The 22,401-nt window shown below is 55.7% G+C and overlaps 2 protein-coding genes across 2 annotated transcripts in view; both read right to left on the bottom strand.

Annotated features, from left to right (window-relative positions):
- MDK (midkine) lies at window positions 1-1,037 on the bottom strand. Its single transcript, XM_054400505.1, has 4 exons — window positions 959-1,037; window positions 696-857; window positions 423-584; window positions 1-26 (listed from the first exon to the last, which is right to left on the bottom strand). Exons 1-4 carry the CDS (start codon window positions 1,035-1,037, stop codon window positions 1-3), a joined length of 429 nt encoding a protein of 142 aa, XP_054256480.1.
- A 9,018-nt stretch (window positions 1,038-10,055) lies between these two features.
- Window positions 10,056-22,401, bottom strand: part of DGKZ (diacylglycerol kinase zeta) — a 48,717-nt gene continuing 36,371 nt past the window's right edge. The window contains exons 23-31 of the mRNA XM_054400076.1: window positions 20,702-20,771; window positions 17,274-17,314; window positions 16,544-16,728; window positions 15,984-16,015; window positions 15,148-15,191; window positions 14,632-14,752; window positions 13,329-13,365; window positions 12,656-12,755; window positions 10,056-10,172 (exon numbers count right to left, since the gene is read on the bottom strand). Coding sequence (XP_054256051.1) covers window positions 10,056-10,172; window positions 12,656-12,755; window positions 13,329-13,365; window positions 14,632-14,752; window positions 15,148-15,191; window positions 15,984-16,015; window positions 16,544-16,728; window positions 17,274-17,314; window positions 20,702-20,771 — 747 coding nt within the window. The remainder of the gene's footprint in view (window positions 10,173-12,655; window positions 12,756-13,328; window positions 13,366-14,631; window positions 14,753-15,147; window positions 15,192-15,983; window positions 16,016-16,543; window positions 16,729-17,273; window positions 17,315-20,701; window positions 20,772-22,401) is intronic.

Below are 22,401 nucleotides of genomic sequence, written 5' to 3'. Positions count from 1 at the left end.
CTAGTCCTTCCCCTTGCCCTTCTTTGCTGCATGGGAGAAGCACAGAAGAGAAGAGTTAGTGTTCTGATGGCAGCTCACCAACCCCACAGGCACTGCTGTGGCAGCCAGCACAGCCAGCATGGTGCAGCCTCCCCGCCGCAATCAAAGCTATGTTTTGCACCAGCCCCACTGAAGAGAGGGAGAAATCTCCAGCTCACCAAAGCTGGAAGTGACCAGGGTTTTTCCTAGCAGCACCTGCATCCCACCCAGCCACCAGCTGGACTTTAGGGCTGCCATATGTGCTGATGCAGAAGGAAGAGCTTCCTATGTGATCGCTCACACCATCAGCAAAACCCAACCCAAACAGACCAAGCTACCCCTAGAGAGACCCTGCCTTTGTTCCCAGCAGGACTCTTCTGGGGACAGGAGCGCTGGGGACTGACCTTTGGACTTTGATTTGATCTTGGAAGAGCAGGGCTTGGTCACATAGACAATCTCCTCACACTGGGCGTTGTACAGGGCTTTCTTCAGGATGCCGGAGCGAGTCTTCACACCTGTTTGAGAGCTACACCCACCCCAGCTCTCGAATTTGTACTTGCAGTCAGCTGTGGAAGAGAAAGGAGAGGTGTCAAGAGCTTGCCAGGACCCAGTACGGGCACCAGCCCTGGCCACTCAGCCCAGGGTGGTCCTCAGATATCCCACTGCCACACACCCACCTCCAAATTTCTTCTTCCAGTTGCAGGGAATCTTGCACTTGAGCTTCTTGCTCTCATCTTTGCAAGTTCCCTCACGGTAGCCCAGGCCACAGTCTTTGCTGTTGGGGACGCAAGGTCCCCAGCGCCAGTCCTCGCACTCGGAGATGTCCTTCTTCACCTTCTCTGCAAGGGAAGCGGGGAGCAGGTGCTCGCTATAGGGACACAGGAGCATGCCCTGGGCTGACCCCCACCCCACTGGCCCCCTGCCCCAGGCTGCTCCTCACCTTTCTTGTTCTTGCCAGCCTCAGCAGTGGCAGCCAGCAGGATCAGCGCCAGGAGGAGGAGAAGGCCCCGGACATGCATCCTGCCTGGGAAGGAGGGAGAAGGTGAGGGCACAATGCAATGGTGAGGAGGGGGCACAGTGGACTGCCGGGGCATGAGGTGGCACCTGCCTCCACTGCACACGTGTATGTGGGGGGTGTGTGTATGTGGGGGGGGTGTGTATGTGGGGGGTGTGTGTATGTGGGGGGTGTGTGTATGTGTGTGTACACCCCCATGCCCTGCTCAGTGCCATCCTTTAGACCATAGGTATTAGTTGCAACAGGAGGGTTAATTTTGCATTTCACCGACTGCCTCCAGCCACAGAGCTGTTGGGTTTGGAGCTTGTTCCCACCTCTGCAGTCCCCCACTGCCTTGCATGTGGCCAGAACAGTCTCTGCAGGAACCTCTGCATCCCATACAGCAGCTGGGGAAGGCCCCTTTATTGGGTGCACCCAGGACCAGGTTGCTACTTCTGCCTGCAGAAAGCAATGCAGCTCCATACCTGCATGCTGGCAGCAGGGGTTCTGCTCCCTGGTACAAGTTTCCGACCCCTGCCACCCTGTATTTCTCCATGGCTCCTTTATCCAGCACCCAGCATGCTGCTGCCTCACACCAAAGATTCCCAGGGCCAGGGAAGTATGGCTACCATGGCACCTTTCTCTAGCTTCAGAGCAATCCAGGCGGGGGAGGGGGAGAGGGAGAAAGTCCAGCAAAACCAAACATGCTGTCTGTAGAGCTAAACCAGCAGGTCAAACCTCAGCAGAAAAGCTCGTACAGTGTGCGTGCGTTCAGGAGAGACGGAGTGGGAGAGCTGCGCCCACTGCTGGCACCTCTGCTGTCAGCACAACACCCACCGTGCAGTGAGGGGGTGTGCACCCGTCTGGGAGCAGGTCAAGGCAAGGGTGCATGCAAATAAGGGTGCAGCTCCCGGGGCTCTGCCTCTCTTCCCTCGCTCAGTGGCCTTAGGCCAGGTAACAGTTTCCCTCTGGCTTGCTACCATGCGACTCTGTTGCTAACAATGGAGTCCCTGCTCCCAGCAGGAGTGCAGATGTACAAAGCCAGCATCTCAAGTCTGGCAGCCCCTTCCTTATTCCCCCAAAGCCTTTTAGGATGGCATTCACATCTGCCTGGTGGCAGCCAGCCACCAAATACATTGCACTGGCCCTGTGGCTCCATCCTGGGCTCGGCAGGAGTGGTCAGGACACACCATGTGCCCCGGGTGGACGTCAGCACAGGGAAGAGCCTGAGGCCAGCATTTGCTCCCTGCCCCCAGGCTCCCCAGGCAGCCTGCTGGAGAGAGCAGCTCCCCACATTATTTAGGCTCCAGCGCATTCACCTTTCATGAGTCCGCCGCCGGCTCCGCTCTGCATTGAACTGTCACAGGGAATTACACAGCCCGGCTGGCTGAAGGGGGTGAGAGCTGCCTTCCCCCTCAGTTCGGCTGGGAGCCATCCTGCCCAGCACGGCACCACTCAGCCCTCTTCCCACTCAGCTGCCTTCAAAAGGGCAAGAGCTTGGCCCAGACGGGCTGGTTACAGATGGCTGAGTTGGGGCTGTGCTGAGTTATAAGCACTGCTGTCCCACTTTCTGCAGCAGATCATCTTGGGCATCAGACACCCACACTGTTCACACATCCCCCTGATCTCTGTAAACTTCTTCCATCCTTTTCTGGAGAGCATTTCCATGTGTTTCTTCACTGGCCTCCCAGCCCAGTGTCTGCAGCTCAGGTCCTGCAGACACAGCCTCTGAGCACCCAGGGCAGACACCCCAAGCTACTCTGGTCACCCCTGGCTCACCTTCAGGCATGGACACCCTCTGCTCCCAAGGCATGGGTACCATGGGGCCCTGCCCATGACTACACAGGACTGTAAGAGGGGCAAGTTCTGAGACGCAGCCCAGCTACAGCCCCAAGGGATTCCTGAATCTACTCCCAGGCTCTGCCCAGCACATCATGTGCCCCTTGCAAAGGCCTGCGGGGACCCTCAGCTGTGGCTCATCCTAAAACATTCATAAGGGAAAGGGAGTGCAATTTTCCAACTGGTTTTCCTGGCAGCCTGGTCCCTTCTTTGCCAGCCAAACAAGAGCTGTTCCTGGTAGGGTTGCCACTGCCTTCAGCTGTATTCACACAGGCCAGCTTCTCCCCCTTCCCTGTGGGGCCCTGGCTTCTCTCCTCTCAGATCCCAGCTGGTTCTCACACCATGCCAGTCTCTCTCAGGAGTGGGCTGCATGACCAGAGAAGTTTGGAGCCTGCCCACACCACTGTAGTCCCCATTTGTCTTTCCTTCCCTCCACTAGTTTCCCTGGCTTTGAATAATTTATGATCAGCTCTATAAAAATAATAAAAGAGGCCTGGTGATGCTGAAGCAGAGCCCAGATACTCACCACTGCAATGGGAGAGCATAGAGCCCTCTCCAGAGCCCGCTCAGGGTCAAGCACAGACATTGGCAACTGCCTCTCCAAACGCTGACCACACAATCCCTCCTAACTCCTGTCTCCTGATGCTGCCCTGATGGTCTCTTCTCCCAAGTGACTAGTGATAGAAGAGGAGGAAATGGCCTCAAGTTGTATCAAGGGAGGTTTAGATTGGGTACTAGGGGGAAAAAATATTTATTGAAAAAGTGTTCTAACACTGGAACAGGCTGCCCAGGGAGGTGGTGGAGTCACCATCCCTGGAGTCATTCCAAAAAAATGTGGACTTCAGGACACGGTTTAGTGGGCATGGTGGTGTTGGGTTGACAGCTGGACTCAAAGATCTTTTCCAATCAAACTGACTCTATGATTCTCTCGAGGGAGCAGGGACCCCTGGACTGTGAGCCCCTTCTCAGCCCCTCTTTCAACATTGGTACCTCCTGCTTCGGCTCAAATCGCAGCTGGCTCTTGCAGAGCTGAGCGCAAGGCTGCTGTCCTCCCTTCGGCGGCTGAGCTGCTTCCCAAGCTCCGGGCAAGGAGCCCAATGCCCGGGGAGCCCATGGCTCGGGTACCCAGTACCTCCCCGCCCCTCAGCAGGAATTTCCCTGCTGCCAGGAGAGAGGAGACTGAGCTTTTCCATCAGCCAAGGCATGGCCCCCATAGGCATGACCAGGAGGCTCTGCCGGAGGTACCTAAGAAGGGCAGAGCCGCGGGAGGCTGGCTGCAGGGCTTCCCAGCAGACGGCCTCACCGTCCCCTCGCAGAGAGGAGAAGGTGCTCCGGGATAAAAGGGGTTGCTGTGCCTTCTGTGGGTCAGAGCAGGCAGCGCCTGTCCACGCTTCCACTCTCTGCTCCCTCCCCGTGACCCCAGCACGGCCCCTTTCCCTCCGTCCGATCCCCCCGGAAAAGCTGGAGGTCGCCGAGCCCCACTCCACGGCAGCTCCGGACGGAGTATCTCCCACCACCTGAGCCGTCCCCGTACCGTTGTGGGTGTGCTTCCGTCCAGACAAGGGGGTTTGACTCACATCCCGGGCCACTATCTCGCCCCCTGCTTGCTCTCCAGGAGTCCTGACTCCCCCCCAAACTCCTCCAGGCACATTCTTGTGTCTTCACAGGCGTCCCTAGAACCCCTGCCCCACACCTGCTTCTTGCTGCAGCTTCTCTCCTGCCAGGGCCGTGTCTCCCACCCCGCCAAACCCCTTTCCCCCACCGGGAAGCCCCCAGCCTGAGTTACCGCCGCCTCCCCGGTGAGGCCAGGGGTAGGTCATGGCTCGCCTATTCCCGCGGCGGCTGGGGCTCGGAAAGCGGGGTCCGACCTTGCGTACCGCGGAGAGCCCACACTCACCTGCGGTGCGAAGCGGGGTGCGGGATGCGGTGCGGAGAGGAGTGGAGCTGCTGCCTTTGTGTGGCGGCCGCGTGCGGAGCCCCCGCGCAGCGCACAGCGGCCCCTGACGTCGGGCTCGGCTGGCAGCAAAAAAGGTGGTTTTTTAACCCAAAACTTTTCACAAGCTCCTCCTCTGCCCCTCCAAGCCCTCCCCTCCCCGTGCAGGCACAAAGGCACCTTCCTCTGGGCTCTGCCTCTCAGTGAGGCTCCTCAGGCTCCTCAGCCGGGGGGGTTCGGCTGGCCTCCCCCAAATTAATGAGCGGCTGAAAGGGTGCAAGCTGGGCAGGACTCCCCTCGGGCTTGCCCCTCTGGGACCCACTGGAGTTGAACAGAGTGAAGGGAAACACCCTGTGTCTCCAACAGCTCCGTGGATACTGCCACTGAGGGACCGACCTTTCATGGTCTCTGCCCTTCCCACCCTTCTCCATTTCTTTGTTGGGAGTACCAGGAAAGGGGGTACCTGGTCAGCACTGAAGCAGCACCACATCATTTTATGCTGGCCCAGGTGTTTCCCTAGCCCCATCCTTCATGAGGTGCCTGCCCCAGCACAGCCAAGCTGCTGCCCATCTCCTTGGATTAAGCAGTGATGTAAAATTGGATTGGGGATGAAAGGGCATTGCAGACATAACTGTTCCCTTCCCCCATCCACCTCCTTTTCTTAGGAGATGCAGGGGCCAAGCCAACTCCCTTCTGGAGTTACCAGTCAGAAAGACGATCGTCGTGCCAGAAGAATGGGGCTTATCCATTACCTTGAAGGAAGGCTGAGAGCAGGGCTGCCACAGGTGGGGCTAGAGGGGGCTGTTTTTTATGAGCTGCTTCACAACCGGGAATCGCTTTCCGAGAGATTCCTGCATTTAACTCACACCCTGCCGGCAGTTTCCTGGACATCTGCAGAGGTTTTGGGGAGGGAACATGCCATCTTCCCTCCTTCACAGTCGTAAAGAAGAGGAAGGGCTTAAGTGTGCTGCTTTTGGCTAGGGCTCAGTGGCATCAGGTTTGCAAGTCTGAATTACGGGACTGTGATGAGCTAACCAGGGCCTGATGGAGCTGTGAGAGCTAGGTATGGGGTGAGTGCTGCTGCTTTTCTTCATCTAGCTCCAGCCAGGAGCCAGAGACCTCATTGGAGTCCCCAGAGCAGAGCAGCCTAAAGTATGGTGAAGCAAATTTTCACTCCTTCCTCTGTTTCCAGTAGTTCCCACTTCCCTCCTGTGGCTTGCTTGGTCTGGGGGCTCTGTGGAAGCAGTGTTGGTGCACATCCTCTCAGCAGTGGCTGTGCTTGATCCCTTCGGGCCCTTTCTGAAGGATGCAGAGGAGGAGGGGAACAGCTCCTTCCCCAGGTCAAACAAGCAGCAGAAGGCTGTTTGCAGAAAGGGGCCTCATGCTGAGGGAAGGAGGACGGAGACGAGCGTGACCAACCCAGGTGTGTTTCTCTGCAGTGGTTTAACTCAAGCTTTTTACCTCTAAAAGCATCACAAGATAACTCACAGCATGTCGGCTCCACATTTTTCATCTCCAGTCAAAGCCTGGTCCTTGGGGCACTGTTAGTGAACGGTGGGCAATGCCAGTGCAGGGGACACAGCTCAGCACGAGGGGGATGTTTCCCTAATTCAGGGTTGCAGAGCAGAGCACGTGGCAGGTAATCATTCACAGGGCCATCTGCTGTCACCCCACCACTGTTTATTTGGGGCTGTGCTTGCATGACGTCCCCTAGCCTGCACACATGCACCCCATTTAGACACTGCCAGGGGTGTTTCTATGCCACAGGAGGCCAGACAGATCTTCAGATCTCCCAGCTGAAAAAAAAAGGGGGCATGCTGAAGCCCTTCAGAGAGAAGGGCAGGGCTCTCCCCCAAACGGTAGGCTGCCCCTTTCCTAACACCCCTCATCATAGCAATCATGTTTTGGGATCACTGCTCTTCCCCACCATAATTCGACACTGGGGCAGCTGGAAAACTCATATTGCCATGGTTACTGATGGTCCTCTTCCCCTTCAGACATGGGCCAAGTGCCAATATGCCAGGGTCTGGGCACTGGAGTAGTGTAGGCCCCCTCCTCCTAGCTGCACATACACCTGGTCCCTGGGGTGTCTCAGGGTGGCTGGGACAGTTTGGTGTGGCTTACACCTTCTACAGACCCCCACTGTTAGCTCTGGGCATGAGCCGAAAGGCTGAATGCGATGAAAAGGATGTGTGGGGGGTGGTAGGGACAATCAGCTTGGGAAGGAGGCTGCTGCTGCGGGCCGGGAGGAGGCGGCGACAGGCTGGCTGCCAAGTCGAAGGTACAGCTCCCCATCACCCACAGTGCCCATCTCTGGCTCCCTCACCAGCATGCTGCTGGCCATAGCAATGATCCTTATTTTGCAAAGGAAAGTCTACAGGAGAGGTGGCATTGGCCTCAGTCATCCTCAGCATCTATAATCCCCTGCTTTTGTAATCGGAGAGCAGTCCTCCCACAGCACTGCTCAGCCCTGGAGGCAGGACCCCAAGGCTCTCCTCGGGAACAGGGAACGAACAGGAAGAGATGCCAAAATGGCTCATCCCCAGCAGAGCAGCATGGCTGGGGACAGCTCACCAGAAAACAAGGCCAACAGAAACATTTTGTGATCTGGAGGCTGGTGTAGTATCCACCAACAGCTGCACGGAGGAACCAGAGCAGGGCAGGAACAGCAGACTGTCAGCTCCTGACTTGTACTTCCAAGTCCTTCTGGATCACTTGGAATAGCAGTGTGCTTTCTCCCTCTTACATATTATGCTGAATGTCAATGTGTGCCACAGAATGGGGGAGAGAGTTCCTTGAGACAGAGATCCTGTATCCATCAACTGTCCCAGAGGGATGCTGTGCAGGAAAGCAGGCAACAATCTGGCACAGCAGGCAAGCCCCCAAGAGTACCTCCAGTCAGGAGAGGGGCAGAGGACTTGAGATACAACCTCACATGCATCATGGGTGCCAGGCCCATCCCATCTTGCAGATGCAGCAAGAAGACAGGAGCTAAAACATCCATCTCTTTATTTCAATGGCAAGAAACAACAACATACAAACAGTCCAAGTTGAAAAGCGATGGGAATGCAGGCTTGCACCAGGCCCTGGGCCTGCTGGAGCCAGCAGCCTGACGGAATTACAAAAACACAGTCCTACGACAGCGCCGAGGAAACACAGATCCAGGTATTGCACAGAACCCCAGCCCTCCACGGGCAGGGCAACCAACACCCCCTCCGCCTCTGCCCCAATACAAGCCAGGCTTGGAATTGCACAGCAACTCAGCTCACGTGTGCACCGAGGGGCCAGGCGGGCAGGGGGACAGTGTGTCTCTCAACTACCTGTACAAAAACGATCAGGGAAGATACAAACTAGGGAGAAAGGGCGAAGCTGGGGCTGTAAACGCCTCCAGGCCAGGCAGTGGGGGCAGCTGTTTGGACCTCTGAGAAGATGATGTGCACCTTGTCTGTCAGGGGCTTGCAAGCAGTGCTGATGGGAACTCCAGGCACTGCTGGAGCATCCCAGGTTTGAATGCACTGGGATGCTATCACTATTAACTGCCAGTATTGCTGCTGGCCCCTGGCACTGCCCTGTGCCTCTGCTCCCCACCAGAGTATCCCGTGTTCTCCAGGGAATCTCCACCCACTGGCCAAAAAGCCTGAAAGGTATTCTAGTTCTCTACACTATCCTCATACCCTTTTTTGGTATTGGTAGTAGGAGGGATTCAAATGGTGCCACCCAGCACTACCCAGTGGACACTGCTGGGTGTAAATGGAGGTGGGACCACATGGACCCCACATGGCAGCAGGACGCTCTCCTGGGACCCAAGCTGCAATCTGCTTTGCAACCACAGCCCATCCAAATGCGCCAAGCAGATCTGCAAGGCCTGGAGCCATCAGCTCTCCTCTTCTGCTGGCACCTCCTGGTCCCAGACACAGTCAGTTCCGCAAAACCCTTGCTGAGGGGCTTGCTTGATGCTTCTGTGGATGCTCAACACCCACAGCATCAGCAGAAATAGTGGTTGTGGTGCCTTATGCCCCAGAGCAGGTGATGGGTGAAATGCCACCCCACTGCATGCACGACTCAGGGCTGGGAGCCCTGATGGCTCCTATGCATCAAAATCCCTCTTTCTGCCAAAACTGGAGAGGGCAAGTTGGTGGCCTGCCCAGGGCGCTTGTGTGTGGGCTGTGCAAGCTCCCAGCTTTGCCCCGCAAAGCCCTGCCCCCCGTTTGCGGGATGGCAAGAGTCGGACTCAGAGGACAGATGCTGACACGTTGTGGGGGCATGGAGGGAATCCCCTGAGGGCAGCACTGACCTCAGCAGTGCCCCTCCCACCCAGTGCAACATCTCGCCTTGGGGTAGGGAGGTGAAGCAGGGAGGGCAACCAGATACAAGTCAGTGTTTGGGAAATGGGCCTACCACAGCAGCTGCCCAGGCCAAGTACAGCTCTCCACCCTGGCTATGTGATGCAGAGGGCTCACAAAGAGATGCCCAGGAGACACTGGGCACGCAGGCTGCCCCACCTAGGCCTGCAGAGAGAAGGATGGTGGGAGGGCTCGGTAGCCTTCCTCCATGCCATCCCTGTTCTGGGCCAGACTTCTGACTAGCTGAACACTAAGGGCAGTGGCTGCCCTGCTTCCAGATGCAGCAGCTCCCCGTCTCCAAGGAAAGGCTGGATGCGCCAGGGACTTCCCTCCTGCAGAAGACCCTGGTAGGGCAACAGAGAACTGGGGCAGCCCCAAATCAACAGGAGAGGAAGAGGCAGAGGCAGTAAGTCATGGTGCTTCCTTTGGGGCAAAGTCTGAGGCTCGCAGCCTCTGCTGTCTACTCACACAGCCTGTGCCTCCTGCAGCTGTGCCAGACAGGAGAGGAGGAACAGGACATGAACCTAGCCAAACATCTAAAGAAGGGGCACTGCTCATAGGGAGGGGGCAAGCAACAATATCCCACAAGGATCATAGGTAGGAGCATCACTCCTGTGCACAAGGGTAACTGGGGACTTCAGCTTGGCCTGGCCCAACAAGGCTGCAGAATGGAGTCCATCCAGGTCAGGGAACTTGGTAGATGAGGTGCAAAGAGGGGGGACACACAAAGAGCCAGGCTTCAGGCCCCAAATACCCACTGTCCTCATAAACAGAGCCCCAACTCAGCCTGGGGCAGAACTCTGCTGTCTCCATCTGCTCTGGGAACCAGGTTGAGAAGTAGGGAGGGCTGGGCCAGATTCACAGCTCTGCCAGTTGGCCATTGTCCTCGTCCTGCCCGAGCTGGCCCCGGGCTAAGGCACGCCAAGCGCTACACAGCAGTCTCCTGGTCCTCGCGCTGGATCATCTGGTAGTGCTGTCGGGTCTCGAGGTAGGCAGCTAGGTCAGGGTCATTGGCTTTCTCAGCCCGGTGCTTGGGGGTATCTCCCTGCACAGGGGAGGCAAAAGAGGTCAGAGCTGAGCGCTGTCTAAACGCTGCCTCAGCACCCAAAGGTGCCCCCATTCCCCCACTGGAAAGGTGGCTGCAGCTGGGTCCAGCAAAGCCCACAGTCAAGCCCCAGTGCAGGCAGCAGTTGAATGTCCACATACTTGGAGCTAAAGCAGACTCCCAAAGAGTCTGACTTTGCTGCAGTGCTGGAAGCTATCCCCTGAAGAGCCATCATTCCCATGCACGGGCCAGGACAGACACCGGCCCGACCATCACCAGCTCCCCAAGAGGAGACAAAGGTTAGTGTCCACGACCTGCCCTCACCAGCCCCTCATGAGGAGACAAAGGTTGGTCCCCATGACTTGCTGTCAGAGAGCCCCCTGAGAGGAGATGAAGGTTGGTCCCCACGACTTGCCATCACCAGCCCTCCGAGAAGAGACAAAGGCTGGTTCTGATGACCTGCTCTTCCCCGCTGCTGGGGAGGCAGGCAGGAGAGGGTGAGGAATGAGGGGTATGTCTGGGGAATGCCCTGGAATACCAACCCCCTCCTTCCCTCTAACAGCCTGGCTAGTGCTCCGGCTCCCGGAGGAGGATCACATTTCACCAGCTTATTGCAGCCATCTGGACTGTGTCCACTAATGAACTCCCGCACTCCATAAAAAGCAAATCTGTTAACAGCTCCCAGCTCTGTCTCCTCTCCCCCGTCCCTCCCCCTGCTCCTCATTTCTCCTCACGGAGCGCCAAGGCTCTGCCATGCTGCTAAGAAAGGCCACGGAAACCTGGCACTCTGCCTCTGCCATTGAAAACTGGCCCTGGAAGGGACGCCCGTGCCCAGCTTGTCCCCTGGCAAATAGCGGGGCATGAGTGGCTGTGGTGGGGTGCCAGGGCCTCGAGGGCAACCCTCCAGCAGCAACAATGGTCAGACATGCTGCATCTCTGCCAGGCCTGGATGTGACTGTGGACAAAAATGCCTCCCCGTGCATGGCTATGGAGAGGTGCAATGCATCAAGAAAGGCCCTCTTTTGCATGGGCACCCCAAAACTGGGCATGTCCCACAGCCCCACACACCTCCCCCTGAAGGCACAGAAGCAGGGGGTTGGAGACCGCTCCATGTTTCTGTGCCAGCTCTCCTTGGGGGCCTCTTCCTTGCAGCCCCTGAAAGCATCATTTAACCAAGGGGGGGAAACACCGGAGGAGGAATTGAGTTTCTTTCCTGCTTCCCTGCAGCAGCCCCACTGCAGTGCTGCCTGCCCACAGCCTGAAACTGGAGCTGCCCGGGCCCCTCTGCCCAGCCAGGCTGAGACGCGCCAGTCGCTAAGGCTTGGCCTCTCTCACCGCTGCAAGATCAGCTTGCCCCAAGCTCTCCTGCAGGTCTCAGGCTGGGCTTGCCAGTGGGGTTGCCTCCTGCCTCTGCAGGCAGGCTGTGACCTGCAGACCAGGCACAGCCAGTGCAGAGGGGTCCCAGACAGCTTTGGGCCCAGGCAGGTGTTTGCACAAGCATGCACAAGCCCTGCTCCCCAGGGCACACATAAGGGTGGGCATCATGCCTGAGCAGGGCTCCTTTTTGTACTGGCAGGCTGGGGGCTGCTCCCCTCCTTCAGGCAGATGAATGAGATGGGGGCAGAGAGAGGCCGTGCCCTGAGAGATGCCCTCTCCCCCTGCCTCTGTCAGCTGAATCTCCAGCCAGGCCAGTCCCAGTGTGGAAACTGTGCATGGCCCAAGTCTTAACCAGGACCAAGGAGGAGCAATGGGGACCAGAGATTGCCTGTATGGCATTTCCCTGGCAGCTGGCAATGGGGCTGCACATTGTCTGAGGTGGCTCCCAACCTTCACTGGCCCCAGCAACTTTCTACTCCATGTCCCAGACCCACGATTGCACCTTCTTGGCTTGTTCTACATCTCTTCCACTACAGCCCATCACTTGCAAGCCTCCACCAGACAGATGTGACCACCTCCTGTACCAAAACTCAGCTTCAAGCCCTCTTGCCGTGACTCCTCTGCTGGGCCTGACAACTGCTCTGCACCAAGGCACGTCTCAGCTCAGCATTGGAGAGAAAGTGCTGCCCCTGCCTGCTCCCACTGCCTCCAGGTCAGCTTCACTCTCAGAGAGGAACTCCCAGCACACCCATCATGGCCACCTGAGGGGGAGAGCGGGGGTGGGGAGCCCTGCAGATGGGAGGGAACTCACAGCGAGGATGTCCTTGATCTGACCCCAGAGGGTGGGAAGGGGGAGATGGGGATGAGACATTCCAGCCCCTTGCTTCTAATTTAATAAAACAACAGGGAGAGAAGCACCAGGAAGAGAGCGATTTAACCCCTGTGCAGCTGGGCTCCACTAGGCAAGCATGGGTGCTTCGAGTCAGTTCCTCTGTGGCTGCCAAAGACCACAGCCAAAGTGTCCTTGCTCTGCTCTCCCGCTGGCCCCACTCTTGCCAGTCTTCATGTCCCCCTAACAGCCCCACTGCCAGCCCTTCTGCTGTCACCTGCAGGTCTGTCTTCATGAGGGATGCCCCGGCCTCCACGATGTAGTGGCAGATAGTGCGCTGGCGTAAGGCTGCAGCCTGGTGCAAGCTGGTTTCACCACTGAGGAGGAGAAAGCAAGAGATGTCAGATGTCCCCCCAGTAAATGGGGACAAGCAGCATGTGTGGGTGGTGGCAAGGGATGGCAATTCAGAGTGAGAAAGAACTGATCACAGAATCAGACAGGTTGGAAGACACCTCCAAGATCATCAACCCTATCTAATCAACTAGAGTATGGCATTTCTTATCCAGGCTTTTCTTAAACACCTCCAGGGATGTTGACCCCACCACCTCCCTGGACAGCCCATTCCAATGGCAAATCTCTCCTTCTGTGAAGGACTTCTTTCTAAGACCAAGCCTAAACTTCCCCCTGCACAGATTAAGACTGTGTCCTCTTGTTCTGTTGCTGGTTGCCTGGGAGAAGAGACCACCACCAGGCTACGACCACCCTGGTTGGTTGCATGCTTGTCCAGGCATTCCTGGCAGAGGTGAGTGTGCTACTTGGGGATGGTCAGTCCAGAGTGGACTGGGAACCATGGCTGGTAGCTAGAGCAAGGCCACCTGGTAAGTGCTCAGATGGCTGACCACCCCCCCCAAGACGTTCTGGCCAGCAAGTTAAGTCAGTCAACAACTTACTTCTCTTCCTCCGTGGCATCAAGGATTTCTGAAGGGGCTGTGGAGAGAAAGTAATGCAGGGTGAGTGAGACCTGGCTGCAGGGCAGAGACAGACCCACCTTCCACCTTCTCCTCAGCTGCTCTCTGCATCTTTCAACAGGAGCTGCTATTTCCATGCTGCCTACAAATGTGCTGGCTCTAAAAGCACTTGGGCCAGCAACAGCAGCTGAGCTCAGCTGAGCCCAGGGAAGGAGAGTTGTGGATTTATTACAGGGAAGTATCTAAACAGAAATAAAGCAGCCTGCATTTCTGTGGGGGCTGCCAAAAACAACAGGTCAGCTGCCCTGAAGGCAGAAGTAGGACACAGACAAATGTTTCCCAGAGCTGCGCTGGTGTCTGCTAGGATGCAGCGACTGCCATGGAGGCACCCCTGTACTGGCAGACAGATGCCAGGGAAAGCCCACATCCCAGAATCACAGAAACATTCAGGTTGGAAGAGACCCTCAGGACCAGCAAGGGCAACCATTAACCCAGCTCTGCAAGGGGCACCTCACAACCACATCCCCACATCCAAACCACCTTTACACACAGCCAGGGTTGGGGACTCAACCACCTTCCTGGGCAGCACATTCCAATGCCTGACCACTCTTGCTGGGAAAAAGTTTTTCCTGCTGTCCAGTCTAAACCTACCCACTCACAGCCTGAGGCCATTCCCTCTCGTTCTATCACTAATTACCTGTGAGAAGAGACCCACACCAGCCCCTCTACAATGTCCTTTCAGGTAGTTGTAGACAGTAATGAGGTCTCCCCTCAGCCTCCTCTTTTCCAAACTAACCAGCCCCAGCTCCCACAGTTGCTCTTCATCAGATTTATTCTCCAGGCCCTTCCCCAGCTTTGTTGCCTTCCTCTGCACTGGCTCCAGGTTCTCCACATCTCTCTCGCACTGAGGTGCCCAAAACTGAACACAATACTCAAGGTGTGGCCTCACCAGAGCTGAGTACAAGCAGACAATCACCTCCCTACTCCTGCTGGACACAGCATTTCTGATACAGGCCAGGATGCCATTGGCTTTCTTGGCTACCGGGGCATACTGCTGGCTCATATTCAGTTGCTTGTCCATTAGCACCCCCAGGTCCCTTTCTGCCAGACAGCTTTCCAGCCACACTTTCCCAAGCCTGTAGGGTTTCTTGGGGTTGTTGTGGATGATAAAGCAATCTCAGAGGGAGAGGATCTAAGCCCAGGAGCACCCACCCCAAGCTGAGGGCAGGGATTTTTTGGCTGCTGGGCTCCTTTGCTAAGGGTGGAGGCTGTGGCCCCAGCTTACCGTTCTCGATGATGTATTTGACGATGTCCTTGCTCCCTGCTTTGACAGCATGGTGGAGGACGGTCTGCCCCGAAGAGTCTCGCACCATCAGGTCTCTTCCAGCCCGGTGCAGCTCTTGGAACTACAGGATTGCCAAGTTGTTTGGGATGAGCTGCCTTCCCAGCTGCATGCCCCAAACTCCAATCACCAAGCCCCATCATCATGCCCCTGGAGTGCCCAGCAGGCTGTGTGGATATTTGCCTGGCAGGGAGCTTTGTCCAGCTCAGCCGTGCCACCAAGTCCCTTCTTTCCCTGTCTCGCAGGAGAGGAACAGGGCTTCTTTCCAGGAACATGCCTGGTTTCCAGCCACTACTCCTGGAGAAAGACCCTCAGCAGGAGCTGCTCCAAGGCAATCCTGGAGGGCAGCTGGCTGGGTCTCCCATAGCCCACGGAGGGGCACATGAACTGAGCAGGCTGTGGGGAGGCAGCCCAGAGACAGCATTGGCTGCTCATACACTGCACAACAGAAGCCCCTACCTTGCTGAAGTTGCCACTCTTGGCAGCTTCTATCAGAAGATCATCTGCAAAGAAGGGAGATGGGTTGGGGTCAGACAAGTCAAGCTGTAATGCTGTTTATCTAGTCCTGGAGCCAAGGGTTGGGTACCAGAGGCATGGAGCAGTCAGCTGAGGGTATAGCCTGAGCTCCCTGAGGTGCTAACCCCTTGGTCAGAACGGTTTAACATGGCTCCTCCACCTTCAGGCATGTGAGGGACAAGCCAGGGGAAGGAGTGAGACATCATGTAGCTGGGGTCACAGACAGACCTCTCAGACCCAGGGAGCTGCATGTGCAGGGGGAACAGTCTCTGCCCGTGGGCAGGATGACTCGTGATGGAAGTTGGGAGCAGATCTCCTGGGCGTCAGCCAGTGGCCGAGACGCCTCTCACCCATGACTCAGTCACACTTCCAGGCACTGGGCTCCACTCAAGCTCCAGGAAACTCTTTCCATTTGCTCAGCTTGGTGAGGCTCCTGACCTTGTGTTCTCACCTCCCCAGTTCCTGCCAGCCCTGGCAGAGACAGTCCCCTTAACCCAGCCCGCAGTGCTTGGCTCCAAAGGTGGGGGATTAATCCCTCACCACCTCATTTCCTGCACAGTGGAGCTGGGAAGGAACCTGGCCAGGCTGCTCCACAAATCACTGTCAGCCCTCTCCTGCCCACCTCTGGGGTCATTTGCCTGCAGGGCTCCATGCTCCCACCTCATGTGAAGCAGGGATCCTGCCTGCACACAGGGAAAGGACAGGCCTAAAAACTGTGGTGGAGACCCAAAGGAGTGGGACCTGAGAGGGGGTGTGACAGGGAGTGGGATGGGACTCACCCTTGTGTGGGAGGCAGCACTCAGGCTCAGTACTGAAAGAGAAGAAGAGGTGTAACTAATCCTGCCAGTCCTGGCAGCAGATCACCCCAAAAGACAAGCTGCAGGCAGAGGGATGGCTGTGGAAAAGCCTGCTTGTGGCACTCTTCCATCAGGCAGGAGGAGAAGTGGGCCAAGGGACTGCTGCTCTTTGGACATCTGCTTCCTCCCTAATCTGGGGTCTTCTCCATGCCCACTCCCATTTCTACCACTGGCCCCAGCTTTATTGCCCAATTGTAACCTCAGTTGAGCTGAAAGATACCCATGCCCCTTGCCTCACAGACCTGGCACTGGAGCTTGACCCCACAGTTGAGCCACCTGGTGATGCCCCAATGCTTCCAACAGCACTGGCAGAAGATCAGGGAGGACAAAGTGGCATCTCAACCCTTGGTCTAAGTCAGGACTGAATTCTTGCTTGCTTACAGGGAACTCCCCTGTAATCTGGCCCAGAGATCAATGTTGTGATGGCTTTCCCATCACTGCCCATCCTTCCTGAGCTCCAGCACTCCCAATTCCAGACTCACCTGGGGGCAGGAGAGGAGGAGGAAGAAGATGAGGGGAATGCAAAATGGTGCTCAGTGGGTGTGGCAGAAGAGTCAACCAGGTCAGGCATGGCAGGAGAGGTGCCCACAGTCTGGGTGATCACTAGCTCTGGGTCCAACACATAGAGCTCATCCTGAGAGATCTCTGTCACGTAGTTGAGGTGCTCCTGCAAAACACAGGTCAGGTCCCCTCAGAAGCAAGACCCACTTCTGCATAGCTCCATTCCCTCATATTCCATGCCTTGAAGCCCACTCACTTGCTCAGCAGAGTAATGGTGGCTCAAAGAGTTCTGGGACCTGTGCCTAGAAAGCCTTTGCATCTTCTTGTCCTTTTCAGGCTTGCTATCTCCTATCAACAGCAGATGACCTGCACCCCTTATCTCCATGTGTTCCTCTCCAAATCATTAGGGAAAGTATTTAATACTGAGTAAACCAACTTTAGTTGGTGGGTCCCCTGGCCAGCCTTGCTGTGTTGCTATTCCTCACCTGCTCTGCTGTCCACCCCAAGCCTCCCTTTTCTACAGGAAGCTGGAGGTGCTGGGGCTGGTCCTGTGCTAGGCTCACCATCCCTCAGAGGATGCCACATGACAGGGCAGCAGTGCAAGACCTGTGTGTCCCTGAGGCTAAGCCTGCCTGTCAGCCTGCAAGGACATGGGACATCCAGGCACTTTCCCACTAGGGTTATGGTGATGGAAAATGAGACTCCCCTCACCTGAGCACGGTCTATCCTGTAGAACCGATCAGCTGTGGTTGCTGTAAGACAGAGACAGAGCAAGACTCTTGCTGTGAGGTGAACCACACAGAATCACAGAAACGTTCAGGTTGGAAAACACCCTCAGGATCACCAAGCCCAACCGAGAACCCTACTCTACAAAGTTCTCCCCTAAAGCATATCCCCAAGCACCACACCTAAACGACCTTTAAACACATCCAGGCTTGGTGACTCAAACACCTCCCTGGGCAGCCCATCCCAATGCTTGACCACACTTGCTGTGAAAATTTTTTTCCTAATATCCAGAAACAGCCACTTTCTCCCACCAAGAGAACTGGAACTGGATTGGAAAGTGAACTATTCATCCACTTCGTGGCTTGCACAGAGGGCACAGCAAAGTGAACAGCACCCTCTGACCAAGAGCAGCCCCTTCCCTTCAGGAGGCAGACCCTTGGGCCTACAGACCATGCATGCAGCAAGTTTTCACTTGATACAGAATCATAGAATTGTCAGGGTTGGAAGGGACCTCAAGGATCATCTAGTTCCAACCCCCCTGCCATGAGCAGGGACACCTCACACTAGATCAGGTTGCTCAGAACCACATACAGCCTGTCTGTAAAACCCTCCAGGGATGAGGCTGCCACCACCTCCCTGGGCAACCTGTTCCAGTGTCTCACCACCCTCATGGGGAAGAACTTCTTCCTGACATCCAATCTCAATCTACCCATTTCTAGTTCTGCTCCATTCTCCCTAGTCCTATCACTACCTGACACCCTGAAAAGTCCTTCACCAGCTTTCTTGTAGCCCCCTTCAGATACTGGAAGGCCACAATAAGGTCTCCTTGGAACCTTCTCTTCTTCAGACTGAATAGCCCAAATTCTCAGTCTGTCTCCATATCTCCTCCCCAGTGACTCCTGGCAGGGAGATGAGAACATGCCTAGGTAATGCATAGCCTTTCTGGGGACTTTCAGATGTTCCAGTACTATCCTGAGCAGGCAAAGCTCAGAGCTGTGCATCTCAGCATCCATAGAGTCACAGATTCATAGAACGCTTTAGGTTGGAAGGGACCTCAAAGTTCCAACCCCCCCTGCACCTGGTGAGGAATTGATCCAATTTAATATGGTGCACTTTCTGCACAGCACTGAGAAATGGGAGCACCATGCAGGGCCAGGACAAGAGGGAGTTCAGCCCTCCAATGATTTGATTGAGTAAGGTGCCATAGATCATCACAAGACCACATGAGAGCTTGTGACTGCCAGGCACAGCAGAACATGCCACAATCAGCTGTAGGTCCAAGTCCCCATCTCCTAGGATGTCAGGAGACCTTCAAACAAGCCTCCAGCCTGTTGCTGGTAGCAGCCTGTCTGAATGCATTCCTTTTCTCTCCCTCTTTCTTAAGAGGAGAGATCAACACAATGGGAGAGAAGCTCCAAAATCAGTGCTGTGCTGGAGTCAGAATCTCACAGCTACCATCCCAGGGAAGGCTGGGGACTTACAGACTCACAAAAGGAGAGCAGGACAAGTAAGAACACAGTGCAGGGCAACTGGGTTTCAATGCAGGGCAGTGTTTTCCTTGTGTCCTACCATGCTGCTGGTGCCTACCAAGGTGAGGTTGCTGCGGTGGGACCCTTGGAGACTTGAGGAATTCTTTTCAGAGAGTGGGGAATGAAGCTCTGGCCTCTTTCCTGCCACATTTTCCTAAGCCCAGAACCTACTGCTGGGAGACTGGCAGGAGGAGAGAAAAGTGTCCTGGCACAGCAGCTCTGGTAGCAACACCTGGGAGCAGCAGCAGCCCTACATGCAGGGCTGCAACCCTGAAGGTAGAAGCTACATCCTCTCTGACCACCATGAGGCTTCTCAGGCTCACTCTGCAAATCATGGCCATGCTCTGCTGGGAAGTCAGGGAGGTGAAGTGTCACCAGTAGTCATTTCACTCAGCCAGCTTCCAGGTACAAAGGGAGAGCTCTGGAGCCTCTTGGACAGTGAAGGCAAAGGGAGAGGAGAAAGCTGCTTCCAGCCAGGGAAGGAGCAGCCTCTGGAGCCCGGGGCGGAGGAGGCTGCCCGCACTCCGCTTGGATGCTCACGGTGAGCTTCACTCCCAGTGTGCTGGAGCAGGGGTGCCCCCTGCTGGCAGGACACAGGAGCGCAGCCTCAGCAGTCCTGCAGTGCTGGCACAAAGGCAGCTAAGTTGCATTCAGCTCTGTAGCAAAAGACAAGCAGGTGTACTTTGCTCCACTCATGGTCAGCAGCCAGAGACGCAGCCTGGGGCAAAGCACTGCTGGAAAGCACTGAGTGCAAAGACCCCAACACCCACGAATCCCAACTTTCATGTGGCTCTGTGATTTGTCACTAAGGGTCTGTCCCCTCACCTCCCAAATTCATAGAATCACAGAATTGCTTTGGTTGGAAAAAACACTTAACTGTTAACCTGGCACTTCCAAATCCACCACTTAATTGTGTCCATAAGCACCACATCTACACATCTTTTAAACACCTCCAGGGATGGGGACTCCACCATTTCCTTGGGCAGCCTGCTCCACGGCTTAACACTTTCAGTGAAGAAACTTTTCCTAGTATCCAACCTAAACCTCCTCTGGCACAATTTGTGGTTGTTTCCTCTTGTCTAGTCACTTGTTACCTGGGAGAAGAGACCAACTCTCACCTCACTACAACCTCCTTTCAGGTAGTTGTAGAGAGCAAGGTCTCCCCTCGGCATCCTTTTCTCCAGACTGAACAACTCAGTTACTTTGGTCGCTCCCTGTAAGATTTGTGCTCTAGACCTTTTGCCATCTTTGTTGCCCTTCTCTAGACATACTCCAGAACCTGAATGTCCTTCCTGCAGTGAGGGGCCCAAAACTTAACCCAGTATTTCAGGTGTGACCTCAGCTGTGCTGAGCACAGGGGCACAATCACTTCCCTGCTCCTGCTGGCCACACTATTCCTGATACAGGCCAGGATTCTGTTGGCCTCTTTGTCCACCTGGGCACACTGCTGGCTCATCTTCAGCTGACTGCTGACCAATGCCCCCACCAAGTCCTTCTCCACCATACAGCTTTCCAGTCACTGTCCCCCAAGCCTATAGCACTACATGGGGCTGCTGTGATCCAAGCGAAAGACCTGGCACTTTGCCTTGTTGAATCTCATACAGTTGGCCTTGGCCCATCAATCCAGTCTGTAGAGATCCCTCTGTAGAGCCTTCTGTGCAGATGTATTTCAGTTGGGCTGTTGATCCCACCACCTTTTTGGGGTGAGAAGCCCTAGTTACTACATGACCACTCAGCCACTTCCATGGTTTCTAACACATCACTAACCCTTGTGTCTTTGATGCTGCTGCGTGGATCTCCATCCTCTACCTCCACCTAGATGGCAAACCAAAGGACCTTGCTAGCACACAGTCAGCAGCACTCCTACAGGAGAATGATACTCACAGTCCAGGAAGCACCACTTGGGTGACAGCTTCTGGGATGACAGTGTCTTCGGTTTGGCTCCATCTCCCTCCTGTAGTGAAAAAAAGAGAGGGTGAAATCATGTCTCTTGGCATCCCCATCCCTGTCCAGAGCATCCCTCCTGCTTTGGGAGGTCCTTGCAGACACTGAGAACCACAGGCACTTGGATGGAAAGGAGAACTTGAACACAGGCAGAGCACACACCGATGGGGACAGTGAGGGACACACTGGAGCTGAGACATGCCAGGTCACTGGAGAGAGAGGTGCTACAAGATGAGCCCACGAGACTGGCATGGTAGACATGACAGATGGGCCCAGGGGACAAATAGAGGCTGTACACACCTGAAAGAGCAGGAGCTCTAAAGCAGAGAGCTGTGGAGGGAAGTCCTGCAGAAAGGCAAGGTGTGCTGTTACAGCCGTTGTCTGGGTTTGCCACTCCCAGCCCCTCTCTCATCCCATTGCTGCTGCTTTTCACCTGGCCTTACACACTGCCTGCCCAAGGTCCCTGTCCTGCTTTGAGGCCAGAGCACAGTGGTTGTCCAAGGAGAGAGGAGAGGTAAACCATGAGGTGACTGAGGAAAACCTGCCTCAATACACAGCATTGGATGGAGGAAGTTGCAGAGACATCAGTGTGCCAGGCTGATGCCACAGGAAAGCATTACCCTCTGAGCCTGGGAACTACTAGCCATGTGTCTGCCTGTGTGCCCTCACTAGTGCCTGGGCACCAGGTGGGCAGAGGACAGGCACGTAGAGCAGGCAGGGCAAGGAGCAGATGTGCCAGCTTGGGCACACAGCTCTGCACCTCAGCACTGCAGGATGCTGCTGGATGGGATTCCCTCAGGCACAAGAGCTAACCGGGCACTGAGCCCTTTTGTATTCTAGCTGAGAATCAGACTGAGCAGTGTGGCACCAGGAGACAGGCTGCAGGCTCAGGAGGCACTTGCTCAGCAGGAGGGAGGGTTACACAGCCCCTGTGCAGGTCAGGGACATGCCTTAGCACCTTGGCAGGAGCACAGAAGTTAGCACTTGCAAATGAAAAGAGCTGGAGGGGGACAACTCTAATCCAGGCACCTGGGAGGTCAGAGCTCTGCTAGGAAACACAGAGCCTGCAGAGGGCCAAAGGAACACAGCACAGCAAACAAAGGGACAGAGGAAAGGCCTCCCCAAACACTGAGGGGGTGATAAGCCCCCACAGGATGTGTGCTGGCTTTTCCACCACCCCATAATTTTTCTCGGCCACTGGCACTCTGGGTCTGGAGAATAAGGTCAAAAGAGCAACACTGAGAAAGAAGCTGTCAGAGAACAGGCAGCAACAAGCCTCCAGCTTGGGATTCTGCCTCCATCATGTGGTGCAGGCAAGCTGTAAATTGCTACCAAAATCAGGAGCATGTGTTGGTGTATGCAGGTCACAGAGGCTTAGAAATCCCTCACAGTACCAAACTGGGAGGCTTGGCTCATAGGCCTGAGGGCTGTGTGGCCATTCAGTGAGACTTGGACAGACTGAGAGCTGGGCAGAGAGGAAACTAATGAGGTTCAACAAGGATAAGTGCAGAGTCCTGCATCTGGGAAGGAAGAATAAACTGCACCAGTACAGGTTAGGAGGTGATCTGCTAGAGAGCAGCCCCCTGGAGAAGGACCTGGGAGTCCTGGTGGATAACAAGTTCTCCATGGGACAGCAATGT

Source organism: Indicator indicator, chromosome 4 (assembly GCF_027791375.1).
Source record: "Indicator indicator isolate 239-I01 chromosome 4, UM_Iind_1.1, whole genome shotgun sequence".
NCBI classification, from domain to species: domain Eukaryota; kingdom Metazoa; phylum Chordata; class Aves; order Piciformes; family Indicatoridae; genus Indicator; species Indicator indicator.
This window is presented reverse-complemented; position numbering and strand designations above follow the sequence as displayed.